Source organism: Mastigoproctus giganteus, chromosome 2, assembly GCF_048544385.1.
Source record: "Mastigoproctus giganteus isolate SK-2022 chromosome 2, ASM4854438v1, whole genome shotgun sequence".
Lineage (NCBI taxonomy): Eukaryota > Metazoa > Arthropoda > Arachnida > Uropygi > Thelyphonidae > Mastigoproctus > Mastigoproctus giganteus.
In genome coordinates this window covers 28,071,901-28,092,297 of record NC_143576.1, presented here as the reverse complement: position 1 = coordinate 28,092,297, position 20,397 = coordinate 28,071,901, and the positions used below count along the sequence as shown (strand labels likewise).

At 38.4% G+C, this 20,397-nt stretch overlaps 1 protein-coding gene across 5 annotated transcripts in view; it reads right to left on the bottom strand.

Moving 5' to 3' along the window:
* Positions 1-2,903: 2,903 nt before the first annotated feature.
* Positions 2,904-20,397, bottom strand: part of LOC150089235 (angiogenic factor with G patch and FHA domains 1) — a 262,222-nt gene continuing 244,728 nt past the window's right edge. For all 5 annotated transcript variants that reach the window (XM_090390393.1, XM_090390394.1, XM_090390392.1 and 2 more), the window contains one exon: positions 2,904-3,126. In XM_090390393.1, coding sequence (XP_090246519.1) covers positions 2,983-3,126 — 144 coding nt within the window. In that variant the 3' untranslated portion in view covers positions 2,904-2,982. The remainder of the gene's footprint in view (positions 3,127-20,397) is intronic.

Genomic DNA, 20,397 nt, shown 5'->3' with positions numbered 1-20,397 from the left:
ATTTTGTTAGAAATATTTTTGCCTTTAAAATAGCCTCAGTCCATCTCGGCATAGAATCTAGTTAAACATCATAGTTCTTCTGATGTCATGAATCATGGTAGCAATACTTCAGACTTAACCACATATTTTCAATTAAATTTAGGTCCGGAATATTACTGGGCCTTATGAGCACATTTATATTATTGCATTTCACCATTTAATGCTGGTTTTAGCTGTGTGGCATAGTCTTACTGAAAGATGCACTCGTCTTATGTACTAGGATAAAAAAATCATTGATCGACGACTGCTATTTCCGTTTGAGAATCTCGGCTTCGTATTATTTTGTATTTAATGTACCGTATGGCATGATGCTTTCGTCCAACACCATCCCTTAATATAGCATCCACACACATGACACTAATTGAATGCAGTCCGAAAGCTGTTAAAATCAAAAGCGTTTTTAGCTTTTGCTTCAGCAGTGTTCAAAAGGCGTTGGTATCATCTCTCCACGTGTGATCCCACAACACAGAAACCGCTATGATCTCTCCTCGTACCTGCTCTTCCCTAATCACCGGCCGCTATCAGAACTGAATGAATACTCAACTGGCTGGACCTCTTCCTCGTTGGAATGACGGCACTGAGCTGATAGCAATCAAACTCACACTTCCCATTGCACTTACCCAACTTTGCAGACCTCCCTTGTTCTGCAAGCTGTCTTCCTTTCCTTGGCCTTTGGTGGGCTCCCAGACCAGGAGTGATTGCTACTTCTCCCTTCCCACCTCTTCTTTCCACTGGAGGATGCCTTCTTTCCTCCTCCTCCTTTTAGCTATTTTGACTCCCCACTTGTACTATCTTCCCTTTTTTTTTTTTTTTTTTTTTTTTGTCTCCGTTCAGAAAGCTCAGACGACCCTGGCAGAGAGCAGTCAGAGTACGAAGGCAGCCTGGCTCACCTCCCAGTGGTGGTGGTGGCGGGCAACGTAGGGTTACACTAGGGGCCCTGCGGCCAAGTAGCCAGAGACACAACTGATCATAACACAATTCTGCATAAACCAGACACTACACTTTTTTTCTGGCTTATGCAGTAGTTCTGCATTCCATCAGAGTACATACGGCGCAGATGTGGGAAACCACAGGTGGCGCCTAACCCTAACTATGCCACTAATTGAATGCTTCATGTGCATTCTGGCGACGTCTTCGATTGTCGACAGTACGACGACAATTGGATACCATCACTCAAATAAGGGTCGTGCGTAATTTTTAGAACGGCGGAAACCCTTGACAAGTCTACTTAAAGAAGAGGTTAGGTTAGAATTGGTGAGAAAAGCCATATGAGCACTTTTCAGTTACCAGACTGAAAAAGTAAAAGTGATTACTAGTGAGTGCTCTTGACTTGTGTCCAATCCAATTCGTGATCCAAAAGAAGTTTTGAAATCAGACAAATTAATGAACTCCCCCAGAAGAAGAACTTCTGAATTGTAAACTTCTGGTGAAAGTAATCCTAAACAGGCCAAGCAGCTGGGCATGTTTTCCTCCCTCGTGCAGAAAGTCCATTCATGTTACAAAATGAAAAAAAGCATTTTTTCATTTTGTTCTTCCAAAGTTTGAAATCCGAACAGGTCTCCGAAAAATCTCCTGTTATCCTCCTACTTTATATGATAAGTTATATGATAAGCTACAGGCTTATCATATAACTATGCGATTTTTTTTTTTTTTTTTTTTTTTTTTTTAATTTTTTCGAAGAAGTTGCTCGTTTTTAATGTCCCGCGTGTTTTTTGTTGTTATTTGTGTGCTATAGTAACTAAGGCCACGTTAGTGTATTCATATCTGTTAATTGCTGGTACTATACCGGGTTGTCTATTTTGACGATGAAAAAGCCAAGATTTTCGGAAACAGAAATCGGTGCAACTTTTGCCAGATCCTTGACTAACTTGATCACGCGTTAAATAAATAAATTTTCTGTTTATACTCCGGCACGACAACCAACTCAGTAGAGTTTACAATAAATCGTCAATACAAATATTTATCAGTCACGGGCTTGAACCCCGGTCTACTCAAGGAACGCGTGCTATGCACTCTCGTTCCTGCCACTGGGCTACGTCAGGCCTATTCGGGGTTTGGTACCATCATGAAAACCATTTTATTCAAGTAAACCGATTAAGCATGAATTCGGCATGCGCATCCGATTCCATTCAGTTTGATTACTGATAGTCCTCTCTGGTAAGAGTTTCACGCGTTGTTCGGGGACCGGGTACATAAAGATTTCTCACATTTCTACGGGATTCGAAGTTGGATTTTATTATTATTATTATTATTTATTTATTTATTTTTTTTTCCCCTTTTAAGCGGTTTGGAAGGGCAGCGATCGTAACTGCTGCTGGAGTAGATTGGAATCATTTATCTTACGTCAGATTCTATATTTTTTTAACAGTTCATTGTCCGAGATATGGCTTTTGATGACAGCAAAATAATCATAATTGCTGTCTTTTATATATTGTGTTGAAAAGACCTTTCGATTTCAATCGCGTGAGGGGTAGTGTATACTTGCCTAATAAATTGCATATGGTTGGTTTTCTTGTTTTTAGAGATTAAAAATTAGAATTTTGGAGAGGAAAAACTATGCAGGCCTCGCCTGAAACAAATTTAATTGGCATGTTAAAAAAAAAAAAGTTATATAAATTCCTGATCCAGTTGGACTTTTTTATTATTATTTAGCTTTCATTACAGTGAAAGCAACTGAATAAAGGTCTTTAGCGTTTTGAAAGCAATGACACTGACTACTGTGCTGTTAATTAAGATGAGCAATAGAAAAAAAAAACGGTAAATGCAACAACATTTACTATTCAGTTTCGATGAAATTCTTGAAGGAGAATTGTAAACGGTGTTTGACAAGCAGTTTAGTTTTAAAGAAGAATTTTTTATAATAATACAAAACAAACGTTTTATTAATATAGTTTATAATTTTCTCAACAGTAGCTAATAGAGGTAACAGTTTTCAAACTATATTCATTTCGAAGACGAAATTAGTTTTTGGTAACGCTTTTGTGCTTTTTTCCACCTTTCTGTCTTCTTATCCACTCGTTGAGGAACTTCCGTACTAGAAGTCTGGGAACCCAAACCAGCTTTAGTTGACTTGAGATGTAAAGGAAGCTAATAGAAGAAAATAAAAAGTAATTACATTTATTTAGCTATTAAAGGCCATACAATATTACCTCTCTAAGAAGTTTTTTTTTTTTTTTTTTTTTTTTTGTATAAAACAACAAGAATAAAAGAATAATGATGGTACAGTAATTTTGAAGTCTGAAACGACAATTTGGAGGTCAGTAAACTGCTCAGTTAACATAGCACTTTACGCAAGTGTTTGTTGCTGTTTTCGTAATAAACCACTAACTACAAAAAAAAAAAAAAATAATAATATATATATATATATATGTATATACAGGACATGAAGAAGTGTTCTAATTAAAGAAAATTCTTCCAGGTTTTAAAACGTTATAACACTTACTTCGAAAGTAAGTTATAAGTTACTTTTTGAAGTGAGTACGCCAGAAGGAACACTAATACTTAGCGGCAACAACAAAATTAAATATATTTTATTATCATCAAAATTTATCTAACACATGTAAACATTATACAGTAGTTTTAATTGTTTCTGATTTTGGGGCTATAATTAATTACGAATATGTATAAATTTGTAGTCAACAATAACTATCTTAAGGTTTCAGGTTTTTTTTTTTTTTTTGGAAAATTTTACAACCTTAAACTGGTGGGGAGGGGGGAAAGAAACAACATCGCCTGAAACCGCATTACAGTCCAGGGTTGCCAGAAAGGTTACACAAAATCGCACGATTCTACAGAAAAAGTAGCACATTATGAATTCGAGTATCCCAGTTTTATGTATACACTAGGTTATCAAAATTAATGAGACACCACAGGATAAGTACATGGTTTGAAGAGGTGTCGGTTCGAATCCCGTCAGAAACTGACGGAATTATTAAAACCCTCTTCAATCGGGGCTGTAGTCAGTCGGTCTCAGGGTGAGGAAGTAGAATTTTTCCTGAGAGTTATAGCCGGTATTTTAAGCAGCACAACATGCAAATCGGCTGGTGAACACACGCTTGAGCCTAGATAATACGACAAATGCTAACAGCTGGAGTACAAATTGGTTCGCCCTGGCCTGACTACTTGATGCGCCAAAATTTTTCAAGAACAAGCATATCTGCGCGACGATGTGCTTGTTCATCGTCGCGCAGATATTTCGTTGATCTTGCAAGAAAATGCAAGTTGTTCAAAAATGCACGATGATCTAGTTTGAAGAGAACAAGTGCTGGTATGGCTGGCTTAGAGCAACGATCTTAATCCTTATTATAAATTTTAATGTATGCAAGTTATTATATATGATTTTGAAATAAACAGTGTGTCATATAGTATATCTTTGTACACTGAAGGACTATATTTTTATTTCAATGAAGAAAAAATCTTCCCTTAGTGTAAAACTGCAAATAAAACTGAATTAAACCCGCTCAAAAAGTCACATATATTCCAATGCATTCATTTCGTCGCACAGAGGTATCATTATAGTCCAATTTGCGCGTTTTCGCCCAGTCTGAAGGGTCCAATTCGAGCACTAGTTGCTATGCACACATAATAAATTTTAAAAAAATAACTGATGAGGGGTTTCGGAGAATGGATGTCGCTCTTGGTTTAACTCAAAACGGGGCAAGCGAAAGCAGAAGGTTAAGAAACAGATCACTAAACTATATTAGAGAACTTTAGGAGATATATTAATATTTGCACAGGCATATTATGCAAGAAAGCAAGCTTATATAGCATCAGCCAAATAAATAAATAAAATAAAATAAAAACCTTTCCATTTCACCCATCCATTCACTCCAATGCTTATCTAGTTCTGCCTTGAACTTATTTAAGTTGTCGACCTCCCACTACGACGGATGGAAGTTTGTTCCAACTATCAACCACCGTTGGCTAAAGGCAAATTTCCACACATTTATTCTACAATTGTCTTTCCTCAATTTAAATTTATGTCCCCTCAAGTGAGTATTCTGAGCAAGAGGAAGAATCCCATCAGCATTGAGCTTGCTCAAGCCATTCAAGGCCTTATACACCTCAATCAGATCACTTCGCAGGTGACTAGTCTCCGGACACTGCAATTTGCAGACCATAAACCTAAAATGAGGCCTCCAGACCTGTATGCAGTACTCATGATGTGGCCTGCCCATTGCCTTATACAAAGGGATAATCACCACCTTCTCCCTGCTAGCAAAATTCCTTTATATCATTGACATGACACCATGCGTTATCTTGCAGCCTGTCTGCACTGCTCAGAAAACTTATTATCTGATTGCACAATCACTCCCGGGTCCTTTTTATTCTCCATTACCCCGAGTGTAGTACCACACAGTTGGTACGTTACTCTCGGGTTACTGCTACCCATATGCAGTACTTTACATTTGCCAATGTTAAACTTCAGTTGCCACCTCTCAGCCCATCTATTGAACTATTCTAGATCCTGTTGCAGTAGTGTACTGTAATTACTGTCATTAACAACCCTATCAACCTTCGTACTTTGTATAGTCTGCAAACTTGAACATTAACCCTGATATAGCTTCATTAATATCATTGATAAATACAGAAAACAATAATGGGCCCAACACCGAACCCTGGGGGACACTAATAACATTAGTCCACGAAGAGCAGTGTCCATTGATTACCACTCGCTGTCTTCTCCCACTCAACCATCCCTTTATCCATAGCAGCAACTTGCCCTTAATAACATACTGCTCCAATTTGTCCAGTAGTCTTCCATGTGCAATAATATCAAAAGCTTTCCTAAAATCCAAGTATACGATATCAAATTTATTCCTTGCATCCAGTTCCTTTGTGACCATGTCAGAGTATTCAATCAAATTGGCAGACAAGACTCCCCCTTAAAAATCCACGTTGTGCCTGAACTATAATTGCAGTCTTGTCCAGCTGATCCTGCAGTGCTTCTTTAACCGGTTACTCCATTATTTTTCCCAGAACAGATGTTAAACTAACATGTCTGTAATTATTCATGTCACCCTTTGATCCCTTTGTGAATTGGGAACACATTTGCACATCTCCAGTCCATGGGGACCGCCCCTGAGTCCAAGGAAGCTTTCATAATTATAGCTAAGGGTTTGCTTACTTCCTTTACTGCCTCCTTTAATATAACTGGATAGATCCCATCCACCCCAGGTGCCTTTCTTATGTTCAACTTCAACAATTTCTCCTCCGTTTTGCTGTCAGTTATTACAAAATCATTTAGCTTCCTGCTAGAGTTTGATAAGCTTCTGGCCTCCACTTCCCTATGTGCTCTCCTTCTGACTAGTACAAAATCAAGTAAAATTATTTTTATAAAAAAAAAAAGTTCTCCAAAAGTATCTGTAGTTGTGTATTAGATTACCACTGTAAACAAATTTGGCAGTTCAACCAGAAGTTACAGTTAAATTTTAATTGTAATGCAGTATAATTCATGGTCTGCCAGATTATCCCCTCCCCATAGATAAGCTAATTGATGTTCAAGAAACCATCTATTTTTTATTCCTACTAAACTCAAGTTCAGATAATCATAGTTTGTTTAAACAAACTTAGGTACCAACTAACCATATGATTTATTAAGGTGTTTGTACTCATTATAAATAAGCAAGAATAAATTATAAAATAGGTGGACTAAAATTACCAAAAGGAGAGTATGGTAAAATGATGCTTGAAACCAACTTTCCTGCAATACTAGAAACTGGTTATTCAGTTGCTTGACTGTAGTCTTTTTATAGAGATTAACTTCTTTTTACCCCCTACACAAATAGGAGTTAAGATCTTTACTTCCTTACCGTTTATCAAGCTAGTTCTCTCACATACATGATCAAGGATAAACTGAACAAAAGAATGACAGATGATTTGTCGCCGACCGGGCTAGCCGAGTGGGTAAAGTACCTGCCCGGCAACCCAAAGGTCGCGGGTTCGATTCCCGCCTCGGGCTTGGATCAAAGTACTGCAAAAATCTTGGGAGGTGCAATATGGCCACAGAAGCCGATGCGCCAACAACTACCAAATCAAAAAAAAAAAAAAAAAAAGATGATTTGTCTTAAGCTGGCTATTCGATAACATCTACCTTAAAAATTTATACACAACTAATTTTTCAAGAAGTGCTATCCGTGGTCAAGTGTTAAAATGAAGTATTTCACTATTCGCCATTCTCAAAATACATAATAAATCTCAAAAAATAAATAAGAATAGGCAAACAAAACAAAACGCAATAAAAATAAGAATAAGCAGACACAGCCATGTCTATTTATTCTTTCTTTCTTGTCCCCCCCCCCCTTTAACATTCAAAACTTTATAATATAGCCATTTTGTAAAATTCAAACGGCTATTGATCCGTAACCGTTCAGATTTGGGCATATATTTATATCCCTTTTTATTTTTTCGAAGTTACAGCTCTTATGTGTTGTGAAACTGATGAGCGAAAACGTTTTTAAAAAATCGAGATCAAATCCCTGCCTGCGAAGACTGGAAGATGTTTCTTTTGAGTATTCGCAGGAACATGTGGTTTAGAAGATGCGGCAGCGAGTAGTATAGCTCCACAAGTCATATGTTCGAAGCCTAGTGTCCTTTGAGTTTTTAATAAATGGGAAAAACGTTCCGAAAAGAACAGCTATCAGTGACAAAATAAGGCCGCCGTAGCCTAGTGGTCAGGCGCGCGGGTGCATAAGTACATGTGCCTTGAGTGACCGGGGTTCAAGCCCGTGACTGCTGAATACGGTGCTGTTTCTTGTATTCTGTCTATCTTGTGAACTCCTCTGACCGTTTGGTCGTCTCGGAGTATAAACAGAAAATTTATTTTTTAACTGCGGCCGAAAATGTAAGTTGGCAGAGCAAGATGTTCCAAGTCGGAAGCAGATTATCAGGCGTAATCATCGCCAAAGGACGGAACCATTAATCTCTGCATTTAACACTTTCAGGAATACCTACATAAATTTACGTTTTCCAAGGTCATTGCAATTTCACATACGATTCAAGTAAGGTGTCCGTTAATATTTCAAGATCTTTAAAAATTTCGAATTCAATTTTTGGCCAAAAATCGAATCCGAAATAATAAATATGTTTTTAAATATTAGTTAAAAACATTTAGTTATAAAGTTTTCCATTTTAATAAAATGTTCAAAATTTAATGAAGAAACATCTCATTAGAACTTTAGAAAATTCACTATGAGTAGGGTGCGCGCACACGCGCGCGGAAAATTTACTTGTGAAAGGGTAAATGCGGGAACATCAGAACATTTCAAAGAAGCACTGCAGGAATAGGAAATTTTCATGGAAGCCACTGACCTCGGACACCAACCAAAAAGTATGGCTACTTTGATGTCAGGAACACAAAGAATGACACAAGAAGACTGGACATAAGTCACGTCTTCTTGTATCATCAAACCCATAAACTACGTGGCCCGCGAGTCCCGTTACGCTTTCAGCACCAAAGGAAGAGTTCACATATGGAAGAAAACACATGCAGCACTGGAACCAACCAGTGCCTCGTGTAACTTAGTAACGAGATTCAAAATGATTTATGTATCGAGCAGACTAAGTTAAAAGAGGCAGGCGGACAGATTTTTAATTTTTTTAAAATTTTATTTTTTAAATTTGCTTTCTTTGAAAAGTGAAGGGAAAAGTTTGAAGGTATTAGGGTTATTTCATAGGTTTTTTTTTTTGATAAATCTAGCACGGGAATTATCTAACATAGACTTTAAACTATTTTTTTCCTGTTACGTGAATGCATTCTTTTCAGCGATGCCCCAGATTCTTCTATTGAGGACAGTATTTTGACAGTAATATTTTGCTATGGTTTTTGCAAAGACATTATTGGACTTCTGAAAGAAGTAGGTGTCGTGCATAAGTCAGATGAATGGCGTTTATTCATATATGCCTCAAAATTAAGTTTAAAAGAAGTTTTTGCTTCACAATGGCAACGAATTTCCTAATTTAACATATGCCAATTAAGGAAGGAATTTTCGTAGAACCCCAAATTACGAAACTCCTAAAAGACGATGTGTTTGAAACCCGTTAAAAGAGGTTGAATTGGCAGCTTGGCGATCATTTAAGGCGGTAGTACATGGTTTTTGAGTAATAGGAAAGAAGAAACTATGAAATGTTAGTGTCTAATTTACTCGAGTGCTACAAAAACATGGGCTGTGGAATGTCGTTAAATTCTTTTCTCCATTCCCATCACGAATTTTGACCCGAAAATCTGGGAGATGAGTGATGAACAAGGGAAGCGGTTTCATCAAGATATTTCCACGATGGAAAAGCGGTATCAAGGTCGCTGGGATCCTGTAATGATGGAGGATTACTGCTGGTTCCTTGTGAGGGAGAGTAAGCAGAAATACAAGAGAAAATCCCTTAGTAGCAAACATTTTTAAGGACAATTACATGCATGCTGATTATATATTATTGAAATATAACTACTGTATTTCGCTATGATTTATGATATTTTTTACGAAGTCAAATGAGTTATAGAGAACATTAAACGTTGGTACATCTTTTGATGTAGACGTAATAGACTTTTTCTGGTGATTTTCTAAATCAGTGCGTTTATTTTCTCCAGAATCACATATTTTCATTGTAGAGGTTGTGACAAAAAAATATTTTTTGCTGGCTAGTGTAATCTACCATCACTGTTCGTTTTGAATCCCAGAAGACATACGACATTTATTTTTATTTGATTATTAGGAACATTAGCAACTAAGGCCATATTGCTCCTGGGATATGCGGTGGTCATTCCCTGACCTTTCCGCATCCTCCGTATTTGGTGGTCAAGGGCTCGAACCCCGATCTAATCAAGAAGCATGTGCTACGCACTACTGCTCCTGCCCACCTGGCTACGGAGGCGCCTGACATATGACATGGTCTTCTCTGGATGTGGTGAATCAGCATTCTTCCATTGTTTTGATTGCAGTTTTGACTGTGGTTGGTAGCGATGAGGCCACGCTTCAGCCACAGTTACATATCTGTCGAGAATATTTCAGGTCCTGCTGTTATATATCTGTCCAGAAAGTTTCAGGTAAGTTGCTTTGAAGCGTTGAATCGAAGTCGTTTCTGGTTAGGTTATGCGCTCTAACCTTAACTATATTATGTCTGTAGAAGGGTTCTTTCTTTTTTTCCTTTTCTTTCTTTGTATTTTCTTCTCCCCCCCCCCCCTTTTTTGGTTCTCTTCTTCTTCTTCTCTTGTCTCATAAACTGAGAACCTAAATCCTACCTACTGGAACTGTCCCGCCTTCCCGTGGTGTGGACGAGTACTCAGAAACAGCTTTCCATGTGATTGCTGCTTCTGGGTAGTCAAGTGACCGGCTCAAACAACACAACACGCATTAACTACACAAACCTTACACTACTACATGTCTGATCCAATTTTAGTCTGTAAAATTACAGTGATACGAGGTGATTTGAACTAAGGTTCTAGGAGCCGCCCTTAACAATAACTTGTCTGTAGAGGGTGTATTCGTAGGCCTATTTTTCGGGCTGAAAACCAGGACTCTCTCCTCTCCCGAAATCAGCTAACTATAACTGAATGAAGAAGACTAGAAATTTCTTGGAAATCGACCCCAACCGCTCAAAACGAGACGGCGATGTATCGTGCCGATTAGGCTACCACGAAGTGCAGACAATTTTGTCATACATAATTCATTTGATAGAATGTTTTTCACCCGTTCAATTGAGATGCTTGTAATCTCTACTATTTCTCTAACAGTTAGTTGCAATCATTCAGCACCATGTTTTCTAGAGTGAATGCTATTGATAGATGTCCACTGCGCTGTTCATCTTCGATGCTGGTTCTGCTGTGTTAAAATTCAGCCGCCTGATTTTTAACAATTTCAAATGATGGGGTCGAGTCTCTGGATGTATTTATCATATCTTCGTGAGTTGTCAAGCGCGAGAGTGCACAGCATACGCATTTCAGTGGATCGTAGTTCAATCCTCCGTGACTGTTAAAATGCGGTTAACGATTACATTCATTATCGAAATGATTAATTGTAAACTCTTTTTACCTATTGGTCGTGTTGGAGTATGAACACAACATTTGAACAGAATATCCTTGCTCGATGATTCTCCTTTTTTTTTTTTTTTAAACAGATATTTTATTACAGCTCGATGTTAAATTTTTTACATTTATTCAGGTTCAAACTTGAAAAAAGAAAAATAATAAATAAATAAAAATAAAATAAATAAATAAATATATATATTCATATCTTTTGTAATATATCTATACACTGAGTGATCACTGAATTATGACCACCTACCTAATACTTCGTAGATCCTCCTTTTACCCTCAGTACAGCAGCTATCCGACGTGGCATTCATTCAACAAGATGTCGGAAGCGTTTGGGAGGCATGGCCAACCAAGCTGTGTGTAATGCGGTCAGCAATGCGGGTATGGACATGATTGGTGTATCCAGACGCCTAATATGCCTTTCCACAGTGTCCCACAAGTGCTCTATGGGTTTGATATCGGCGGAGTTCGGAGGCCAATCGATATGCTGGACGTCAGAACTGTGTTCCTCAAACCATTCCTGCACAATAAGTGCCCGATGGCTCAGCGCATTGTCATCTTGGAAGATATCATCGCCATTCGGGAAAAAGTGTAACATAGCGGGGTGTACACAGTCAGCAAGCAGTTGATGATAGCGGAGACCACTGATACGTTGTTCCACATGCACCAAGGGTAAAAGTTCCTGCTAGTGAAACATGCCCCACACCATACAACCGCCTTCACCGGCCTGCACTTTTGATACCATGCATGATGTATCAAGAGCCTCATGTTATTGACGCCAAATCCGTACACGACCATCCACGGTGTGGAGTAAATAACGTGACTCATCCGACCAGCACACATTTTTCCAGTCTTCTAACGTCCAACTTGCATGCTCTTTGCACCAGGCAAGTATTTTATGCCGATGAACCTTGGTTAGGAGAGAATACCGTAGGAGTCGTCTGCTGGTATAGCCTATACGTGCGTCGCATGGTTATGCCAGATATTGTTCCTAGTTGGCCTATGTTGTATTGGGTAGTCAACTCTTCAACAGTGCTGCGCCTGTTCGCCTGTACGAGTCGCCGGAACCGCCGCTCACTTCTAACAGCAACCTTTCGCTGGCCTTTGCAATTTTGCCGTCAGGTCGTTGTTTGACCATTTTGACGCCGGTCCTGGTGCACTTTAACTACGGCGGCTATCGAACACCCACCATTTTAGTCGTTTCGCCGGAAATCTAGGATTGTGGATGATTGTGGATGCTCGTCGAGCATCCACAATCTGTCCTTTATCAAAGTCCGATAAATCCTTCCTTTTACCCATCTCTCGAGGAATTTTACTACTTACTGAACCACTGACACCTTATCTATGCTACGTAGGTCGACTAACTCATCACTCTCGTACCTCATGTGGTCAACGGGTCGCATTCAGTTTTCATAGGGGTGGTCATAATTCAATGATCACTCAGTGTGTATTCACGGGAATTCAAATTTTAAATTGTGGTAAATAGGTATCTCTAATGTAAAATTATATAGCGTAATACTCATCACTGCATTTAGGATTCTATTAGATAGTGTAGTATTGATAATTAATTAAATTTATTGATCTTATTAATTTTAAATACCATGCTCCAGACTAGAGTAGCAAAGCAACGGACACAAAGTGGCAGGAGTGCTGTGACTCGGGGGAGAACTGAGAGGGGGGGGGGCGATTCTCCAACGCTTCACAGCCTAAAAAATATGTGCAACTTGTGAAATGTTTGCCGAACTCTCTGGAACAGAACATCATCTAGCCAAGGAGGATGTCTTTGTGTGTGCTAGGTGCAGAGAGTGTCTAGAAATTAGGTGTCAACTCAGGGCTCTGATGGGCGTCTATGAGAGCTTGAGATGTAGGGTATGTGCCCTCGAAGAAATTAATATGAGGGGCCCGTCATGCTCTCAGCTGCCCAACTCAACGCCAGAGCTCACTCTTGTGCATCAGGCAACACAGCGGCAATCTCCAAGGCAGAATGCGCTGATCCCACAGACGTTAGTTATTGTTGGTGACTCTGTTGTCAGGGAGACGGTTAATAAATTGTGTAAAAAGGATAGATGAAATAGGACCAGGAGAAAAAGTTGATGTTGTAGAGCAGATATCATCTTTTTTTTTTTTTTTTTTTTGATTTGGTAGTTGTTGGCGCATCGGCTTCTGTGGCCATATTGCATCTCCCAAGGTTTTTGCAGTACTTTGATCCAAGCCCGAGGCGGGAATCGAACCCGCGACCTTTGGGTTGCCGGGGAGATATCATCTTTTAAGGGCACAAAGGGTGATATTGTTGTACACGTTGGCACCAATGACATTAAAGAGTAGATCTGCAGATTTACTTAACAAATACAGGTCAATGTTGAAAAACAGTCGTGAGTTAGGGTTAATGAAAGTGTCAGCAATTCTGGCAGACACGATAGGAGGGAGTATATGATGAGAGCCTTGTCAATCAATTCGGCCCTGGAGGGATTGTGCAAGGATCATGGGGTAGAATTTTTTTTCAGCGTGGTCTGTGCTTGTTAACAGGAGAGACTGCTTCTACAGGGATGGGATACACTTAAATAGAAAAGGTGCAAGAGTGTTTGCTGATGATAAAGAAGCAGCGTTAAATGGGTCGGGAAACTGCTAGCTTTGGGGGTTCACAGACTGAAAGGTTCAAAGTAGCCGCAGGCAGAAGTGAAGGTGATTCTTACATTACTTCTATTAGTATGAGCAGCGGCCTGCTGGGGATTTCAGGGACTAATGGCAGTCATCATGAAAGAAATAAATACATGGGCGTATTTATTTGTTAGGGTTAGGGTAACTAAGAATAGATGCATTTTTACTTGCATGTACACAAATGCTAGAAGTATAGTAAATAAATTTGATGAATTTGAAGTGCTGGTCAAGACATCAAAGGCGGATATTGTTGGGATATCAGAGACGTGGTGTCACAGAGATATTAGGAATGTAGAATTGGAATTTAGGGAGTACAATGTGTACAGAAAGGATAGGAAGGGAGGAGGGGTTATGCTGTTAATTAAGAAAAACAAAATCTAAGGAATTGCATCCAGTTGACATAGATGGACAGTGCAATGTTGAGTCAGTTTGGTATGACATAAGCTCTGGGGAAGCAAAAATAAGAGTGTGTGTGTGTGTTTTAGGACTAATGACTGTAATGAGTACAACGAACAATTGTATAGAGAAATAGTGTGGGCTAAAAAATCAGAATGTCTTATAATGGGGGATTTTAACTTTCCAGATACTGACTGGAACTTGTGGGTTGATCACTCGCACACTAGCAAGACTTTTGTGGAGTTACTGGATGGTTGTTTTCTGCAGCAGCATGTTCGAGAGACAACCAGAGAGGGTAATACTCTTGATCTGGTTATCAGCAATGATTATTCGTGTATTAAGAATTTGCAGGTAAAGGAACCACTAAGTGGCAGTGATCACAGTGTACTGATGTGGGATTTACTTAAAGAGATAATTACCATCAGGAGTAAAGGGAAGAGTTTTTTCTTCCGTAAAGGTGACAACAGTGGTCTCAGACAGTTGTTAATTTCTGTACAGTGGGATCAACTGATGATGTTACCAAGGGCAAATTCTAAGTGGGAAGCATTCAAGGAATTAATCGTGGAATTTTTTTTGCAGATTAAAAAATATTATTCAATGTTTAGGCCTATATGGTTGTCAGATGAACTAATGAGACTCGTGGCAGAGAAGAAAAATGCATGGGATGCATATAAATTATCAGGCGACACAGAAGCCTATGGCAGATATAAGCTTGTCTGTAATCAAATCACAAAGGAGATTAGGCAAGCGAAGACAGATTACGAGAAATCTTTGGCAAAGGATGCTAAGAAAAACAGCAGACTTCTTTACTTATATACTTATTTACTTTACTAAAAGGAAGGGGATGAATCAGATTGGTCCACTTGATATCGATGGTTCGACAATTGACGATCCTGCACAGATAGCTAACAAACTGAATGAGTATTTTGCATCTACATTCACACATGAGTTATTAAGGGAGGAAAATGCCAGAAGTTTGTTAAACTGTAACAGGGTGCATAATGATTTTGTAATAACTGAGAGCAAAGTGGAGGAGAAATTGTTGAAGTTAAACATAAGAAAGGCACCTGGGGTGGATGGGATTTACCCTGTTATATTAATGGAGGCGGCAAAGCAACTAAGCAAACCGTTAGCCGTAATTATGAGAGCATCCTTGGACTCAGGGAAAGTCCCCACGGACTGAAGATGTGTAAATGTATCCCCAATTCACAAAGGGGGATCGAAGGGTGACGCGAGTAATTATAGACCTGTTAGTTTAACTTCTTTTCCGGGTAAAATAATGGAGTCACTGGTTAAAGATGCATTGCAGGATCATCTAGACAAGACTGCAGCAATAATTCAGACACAGCATGGGTTTGTTAAGGGAAAGTCTGGTCTGACAAATTTAATTGGATACTATGATGTGGTTAGAAAGGAACTGGATGCAAAAAATAATTTCGATATCATATACTTGGATTTCAGGAAAGATTTTGACACAGTTTCTCGTGGAAGATTACTGTGTAAATTGGAGCAGAATGGTATTAAGGGTAAGTTACTACAATGGATGGCCTCCGTAGCCGAGTGGTCAGGAACAGAAGTGCAGTAGAACACGCTCCTTGCGTAGACCGGGGTGCAAGCCCCTGGCTGCTGAATACGGTCGATCTACCAACCCACACTGGACCAGCGTGGCAGATTATCGTCCATTTCCCTCAGCATGAATTGTTGAGGAGGCTTCCATCCTGCAGTGGGTTGATAATGGCTGCACTTTATACTTTTTTTTTTTTTTTTTTTTTTTTTTTACTACAATGGATAAAAGCGTGGTTGAATGAGAAAAGACAGAGTGGTAATCAATGGACGCTGCTCTTCGTGAACTAATGTTATTAGTGGAGTCCCACAGGGTTCGGTGTTGGGCTCGCTGTTGTTTTGTATATTTATAAATGATATTGATGAAGGTATATCAGGCTTAAAGTCGAAGTTTTCAGATGATACAAAAGTTGGCCGGGTTGTTAATGACAGTAATGGCAGTGTGTTATTCGAAAAGGATCTAGAAAATTTGGGCAGATGGGCTGAGAAGTGGCAACTGAAGTTTAACATTGACAAATGCAAAGTACTGCATATGGGTAGAAGCATCCCTAGAGGAATGTACCAACTGTGTGGTACTTCACTGAGGGTGCCAGAAAATGAAAAAGATCTGGAAGTAATTGTGCAGTCAGATGTGAAGTTTTCTGAGCAATGCAGACAGGCTGCCAGGGCAGATCATGAGGTTTTGTCAATGATATACAGGCATCTTGTTAGCAGGGAAAAGGAGGTGATTATCCCTTTTTATAAGGTCAGGCCACGCCTTGAGTACTTCATATAGGTCGGGAGGCCTCATTTTAGGAAGGATGTAGATTTGCTTGAGCGTGTACAATGAAGGGCAACAAGATTGGTGTGTGGAATGAATTGATCCTCTTACCAAGAGAGGCTTAAGTTCTGCAAATTGCAGCGGCTAGAGACTAGGCAACTGCGAGGTGATCTGATTAAGGTGTATATCGCCTTAAATAGGTTGAGCACGCTGATTTCTGATGGGATTCTTCCACTTGCTCAGATTACGAACCTAAGGGGGCGTAAATTCAAATAATAGGAAAGACAGCTGTAGAATAGATGTGCAGATAGCCAGCTGGCGGTTAATTGCCGGAACAAACTTCCATCTGTCGTTGTGGAAGTTGACAGCTTAAATAAACTCAAGGAGGAACTGGACAAACTTTTATAGGGAATGGTTGTGTGAATTTTTTTTTTTTTTTTTTTTGGTTTATGCTGCATAAGCTTTCTTTCTTGCATTACATGCCTCTATTATTGTTATCTGTAGGTTAAAATTAAGCTAGCAACCAAAAGGGGTTCAGGTCGAAATTTTTGCGTGACACCGCTTCAGAACCTATAAAACTGCTGATATACATTCTTTAAAACTTCCTGTGCCTGCTGTAACGAGTCTACTAGATGTCGCGCAGGCAGTAGCGGATTAAGGTCGGTTGAGGCCCCGGGCGCAGAAGAAAATATTGGGCCCCTTAAAAAAAAGAGAGAGACAGGGAAAATAAAAATAAATGTTAACCATTTTTTAAAATAAATAAAAAATATTATGTACTATTAATGTTTTATTTCCAATAAAATTCGAATATAATATATGCATAATATAATTAATAATAATCACAAAGTTTTGAACTAATAGTTGAACATATTAGTTCAACTAATTTGTTAGGGTTTTGCGTATAAAGTTAGGGTTTTGCGTGGGCCCTTCAGAAGTCGGGGCCCAGGGCGCGCGCCCGGTGCTCCCGCCATTAAATCCGCCTGTGCACACAGGTGTTTGCACATATTAGTTTTTGTGTTTTTGCGTAATTTTTTGTTAACGGCCACTAGCAGCAATGAGTGTTCTAACATTTAAAACATTTATCTCATTTTAAATTTACATATCAGTAATTCAGAATTAACATTAGTTTTAAGTCATTCTAGGAAAGACTGCTCCTTTGAGCCTGATGGAATTCCATTAACCGTTTGGAAGAAAAAAAAAAAAAAAATCACTCAGTATCATCTTTAATACATCTGTTTAATGCATCCTTAAAATCTGGTCTGATTAAAATTGTATGCCATTTTGTAACAAAGACCTATTATCATCGTCATATTACTATTAAATTTTCTGACTAAAGTTTTTGATTCTATCGTCTCTGAAAACTATCAGTCTCTCAGTAATATTATCGAGCCTCAGCAGCGAGTTACCTCTAACTTATTTGGTCTTTTCTTCAGAGCGAAATGTTGTTCATTCTGTCGATGTGTTGTACAACAACCTTTCTCGTGCTTTTGATTCCAACTGTGATCTATTGTGCGAAAAGTTAAGTGATTTTGGTAATCCTATATGGCGTTGCATTCAGATTTATAATTCCGGCCGATCTTACAGAGTCCTTATTAATAATACTACTTCGTCGGAATTTAATATGAACATCGGTGTTTCTCTAAGCTTTTTGCTCTTTTTTTCATCTGTACACTAACAACTAAACTGTTTCGACGGGAACACAGCAACCGGATTCTTATCATACAAACAGAATTGAGGTCGGGAGTTTCTAGGCAATTTATATTGTTTCCTCTAAAAAATTTGCTTGACTTTTTTTTGGATGAATGACAGGGAACAAGGTCCTGCTGATAAATAGTATTCCCAGTTGCTTTCAGCATATTCAGTTCTGAAAACACTTTTGTTTCTAAAACTGTTATGTATTTGTTACTATTCATCATCGATTTTGTGAGTATATAATATGAAAAACAACCTCAAAACGTTTTTTTAATAGGAGTGTTTGGTAGTCTGCTGCATATGCTTAGCAGATACACTTTCTCCATCTGACCTCCCTACATGTGCAAGGCTCATTTCCTGCACCTCAAAATAGTTTTCATAAGAAAACAGAACTTTTTTTTCCCCAATGGTCTTTAGTCCAACTTTTAGTCCGTTGAACCAGTCCAGTGGGTCCCCCCCCCCCTCCTTCTTCTTCCTTTATAGCTCGAGTTGAAAGTTACTTTTTAATTGGCTTACGAGCTCTCCGGCCAACCTCTAAAAGACTGCGAAGTTGAATCATGCTTTCACAGTAGTTCCAGCTAAATCCTTTTCTTAGGCAAAACTTGTCATGCGATCGTCTATTTTTGCTTCCTCTGATTATATAGGCATCAGTTTTGGGTGTTGTCTCTCGTTTCTTGTCTTTCAGGTGAAATTGAACCTGTCTATACTGTTTTGTTAACAGCTCCCAAAGTAACTTTAGGCTGTTTTGCTATCTTCCTCAGAGTAAGGGAAGTATGTTCGGGAAGTATATGAAAGCTTAAAAAAAAAAAAAAAAACTTCCAGGATTTCTATTTAAAAGCACAGCTCTCTGAAAAAAGCATTCAATTCTTCTTTAAAACGCACTTATAATGACATCAAAAACCCTGCAACGAAACAAATGAAAATACGTAGTTATAAATGTTGTTGTTTATACTCCGGCACGACCATCAGGTTAGTGGAGTTTACAATAAATCATCGATACACATCTGATAAAAAAAACAATATACCAAAATTCCCATTTTGTTCACATCAATCTGCACAAGACTATATACACTGTACAAGGCATTGTAATACTAATTACCGAAGGGATATGGCGATTAAATTAAATAGTAACGATGCCCAAATATCGGCAAAATAAAAAATGTAATTACCTATATTACAACGTTAATAAATGTATCAACTGTGTTGTAAAAAGTAGAAATAACTGAAATTAATCAGGAAATAACTCAATGCTTCTAATTTATTGTTTAAATTCGGATGATCGGGTTACTAAGAAAATCCTATTTGCATAACTGTTATATCTTTAAATATATATATTAATTTTCCAACTCTACTTTAAAGATTCCTTAAATTTCGTTGGACACTCTTTCCTACAGAGCTTTTAGCTTCTTAATGTTTATTCTTAATCTTCTTGATTCTTAAAAAGTTTGTCAGACTTATTTTTTTTTAAAGTTTGAAACTTCTTGAACTCTTTATATTAACCCTTCTGCGGTTTTGTTACATAATCTACCCGTTTGTTTTATTTTCTAACATTAACATATTGTTATACGGTTATTCCTTTCTTACCATCACCATTAAGCATAGGACTTCTCGGTTTAGAATTCTTCCCCGACTTTAATAATAAATAAATAAATTTCATTTTTATACTCCGGGACGACCACACGATCAGGGGAGTTCACAAGATAGAGAGAATACAAGAAACGGCACCTTATTTAGTAGTCACGGGCACATCTGGCACGTGTACTTATGCACCCTCGCGGCTGACCAGTAGGCTACGGCGGTCCTATTCAGCGTATCGTTGAAATATAAGAAAATAATACGCACACAGAAATTCAGTGAGTATAATTATTAGAAGCTATGTATCATGCACATGGCAGCGAAGGATCTTTGTGAAACTACCTTGTAAATTGAAATTATCTTTAAAACTAAGCTTAGAGAATTTTGGAGAGGTGGAAGGTAAAGGTGGAAGCACCTTACTAGCAAAAAAAAAAAAAAAAAAACACAAAGCCCAGCACGCCTGCTAAGAGGAAGGAATTTGTGAATCGTGAAATGAATGGAAAAGAAAGGCAGAAGTAATTATGGGGCAGGTGCACTATCGTTCACAAGGAAATGGCAAATCCTTTACACCCACTGCTACTCTCACATTGTTATGAAATGAAAATTTTGGTTTTCAGACCAAAAAAGTCAGTGGATATTATAAGGAATCGAAAACAAGTAACAATGTATAATTAGCACCCTGATATGGGAG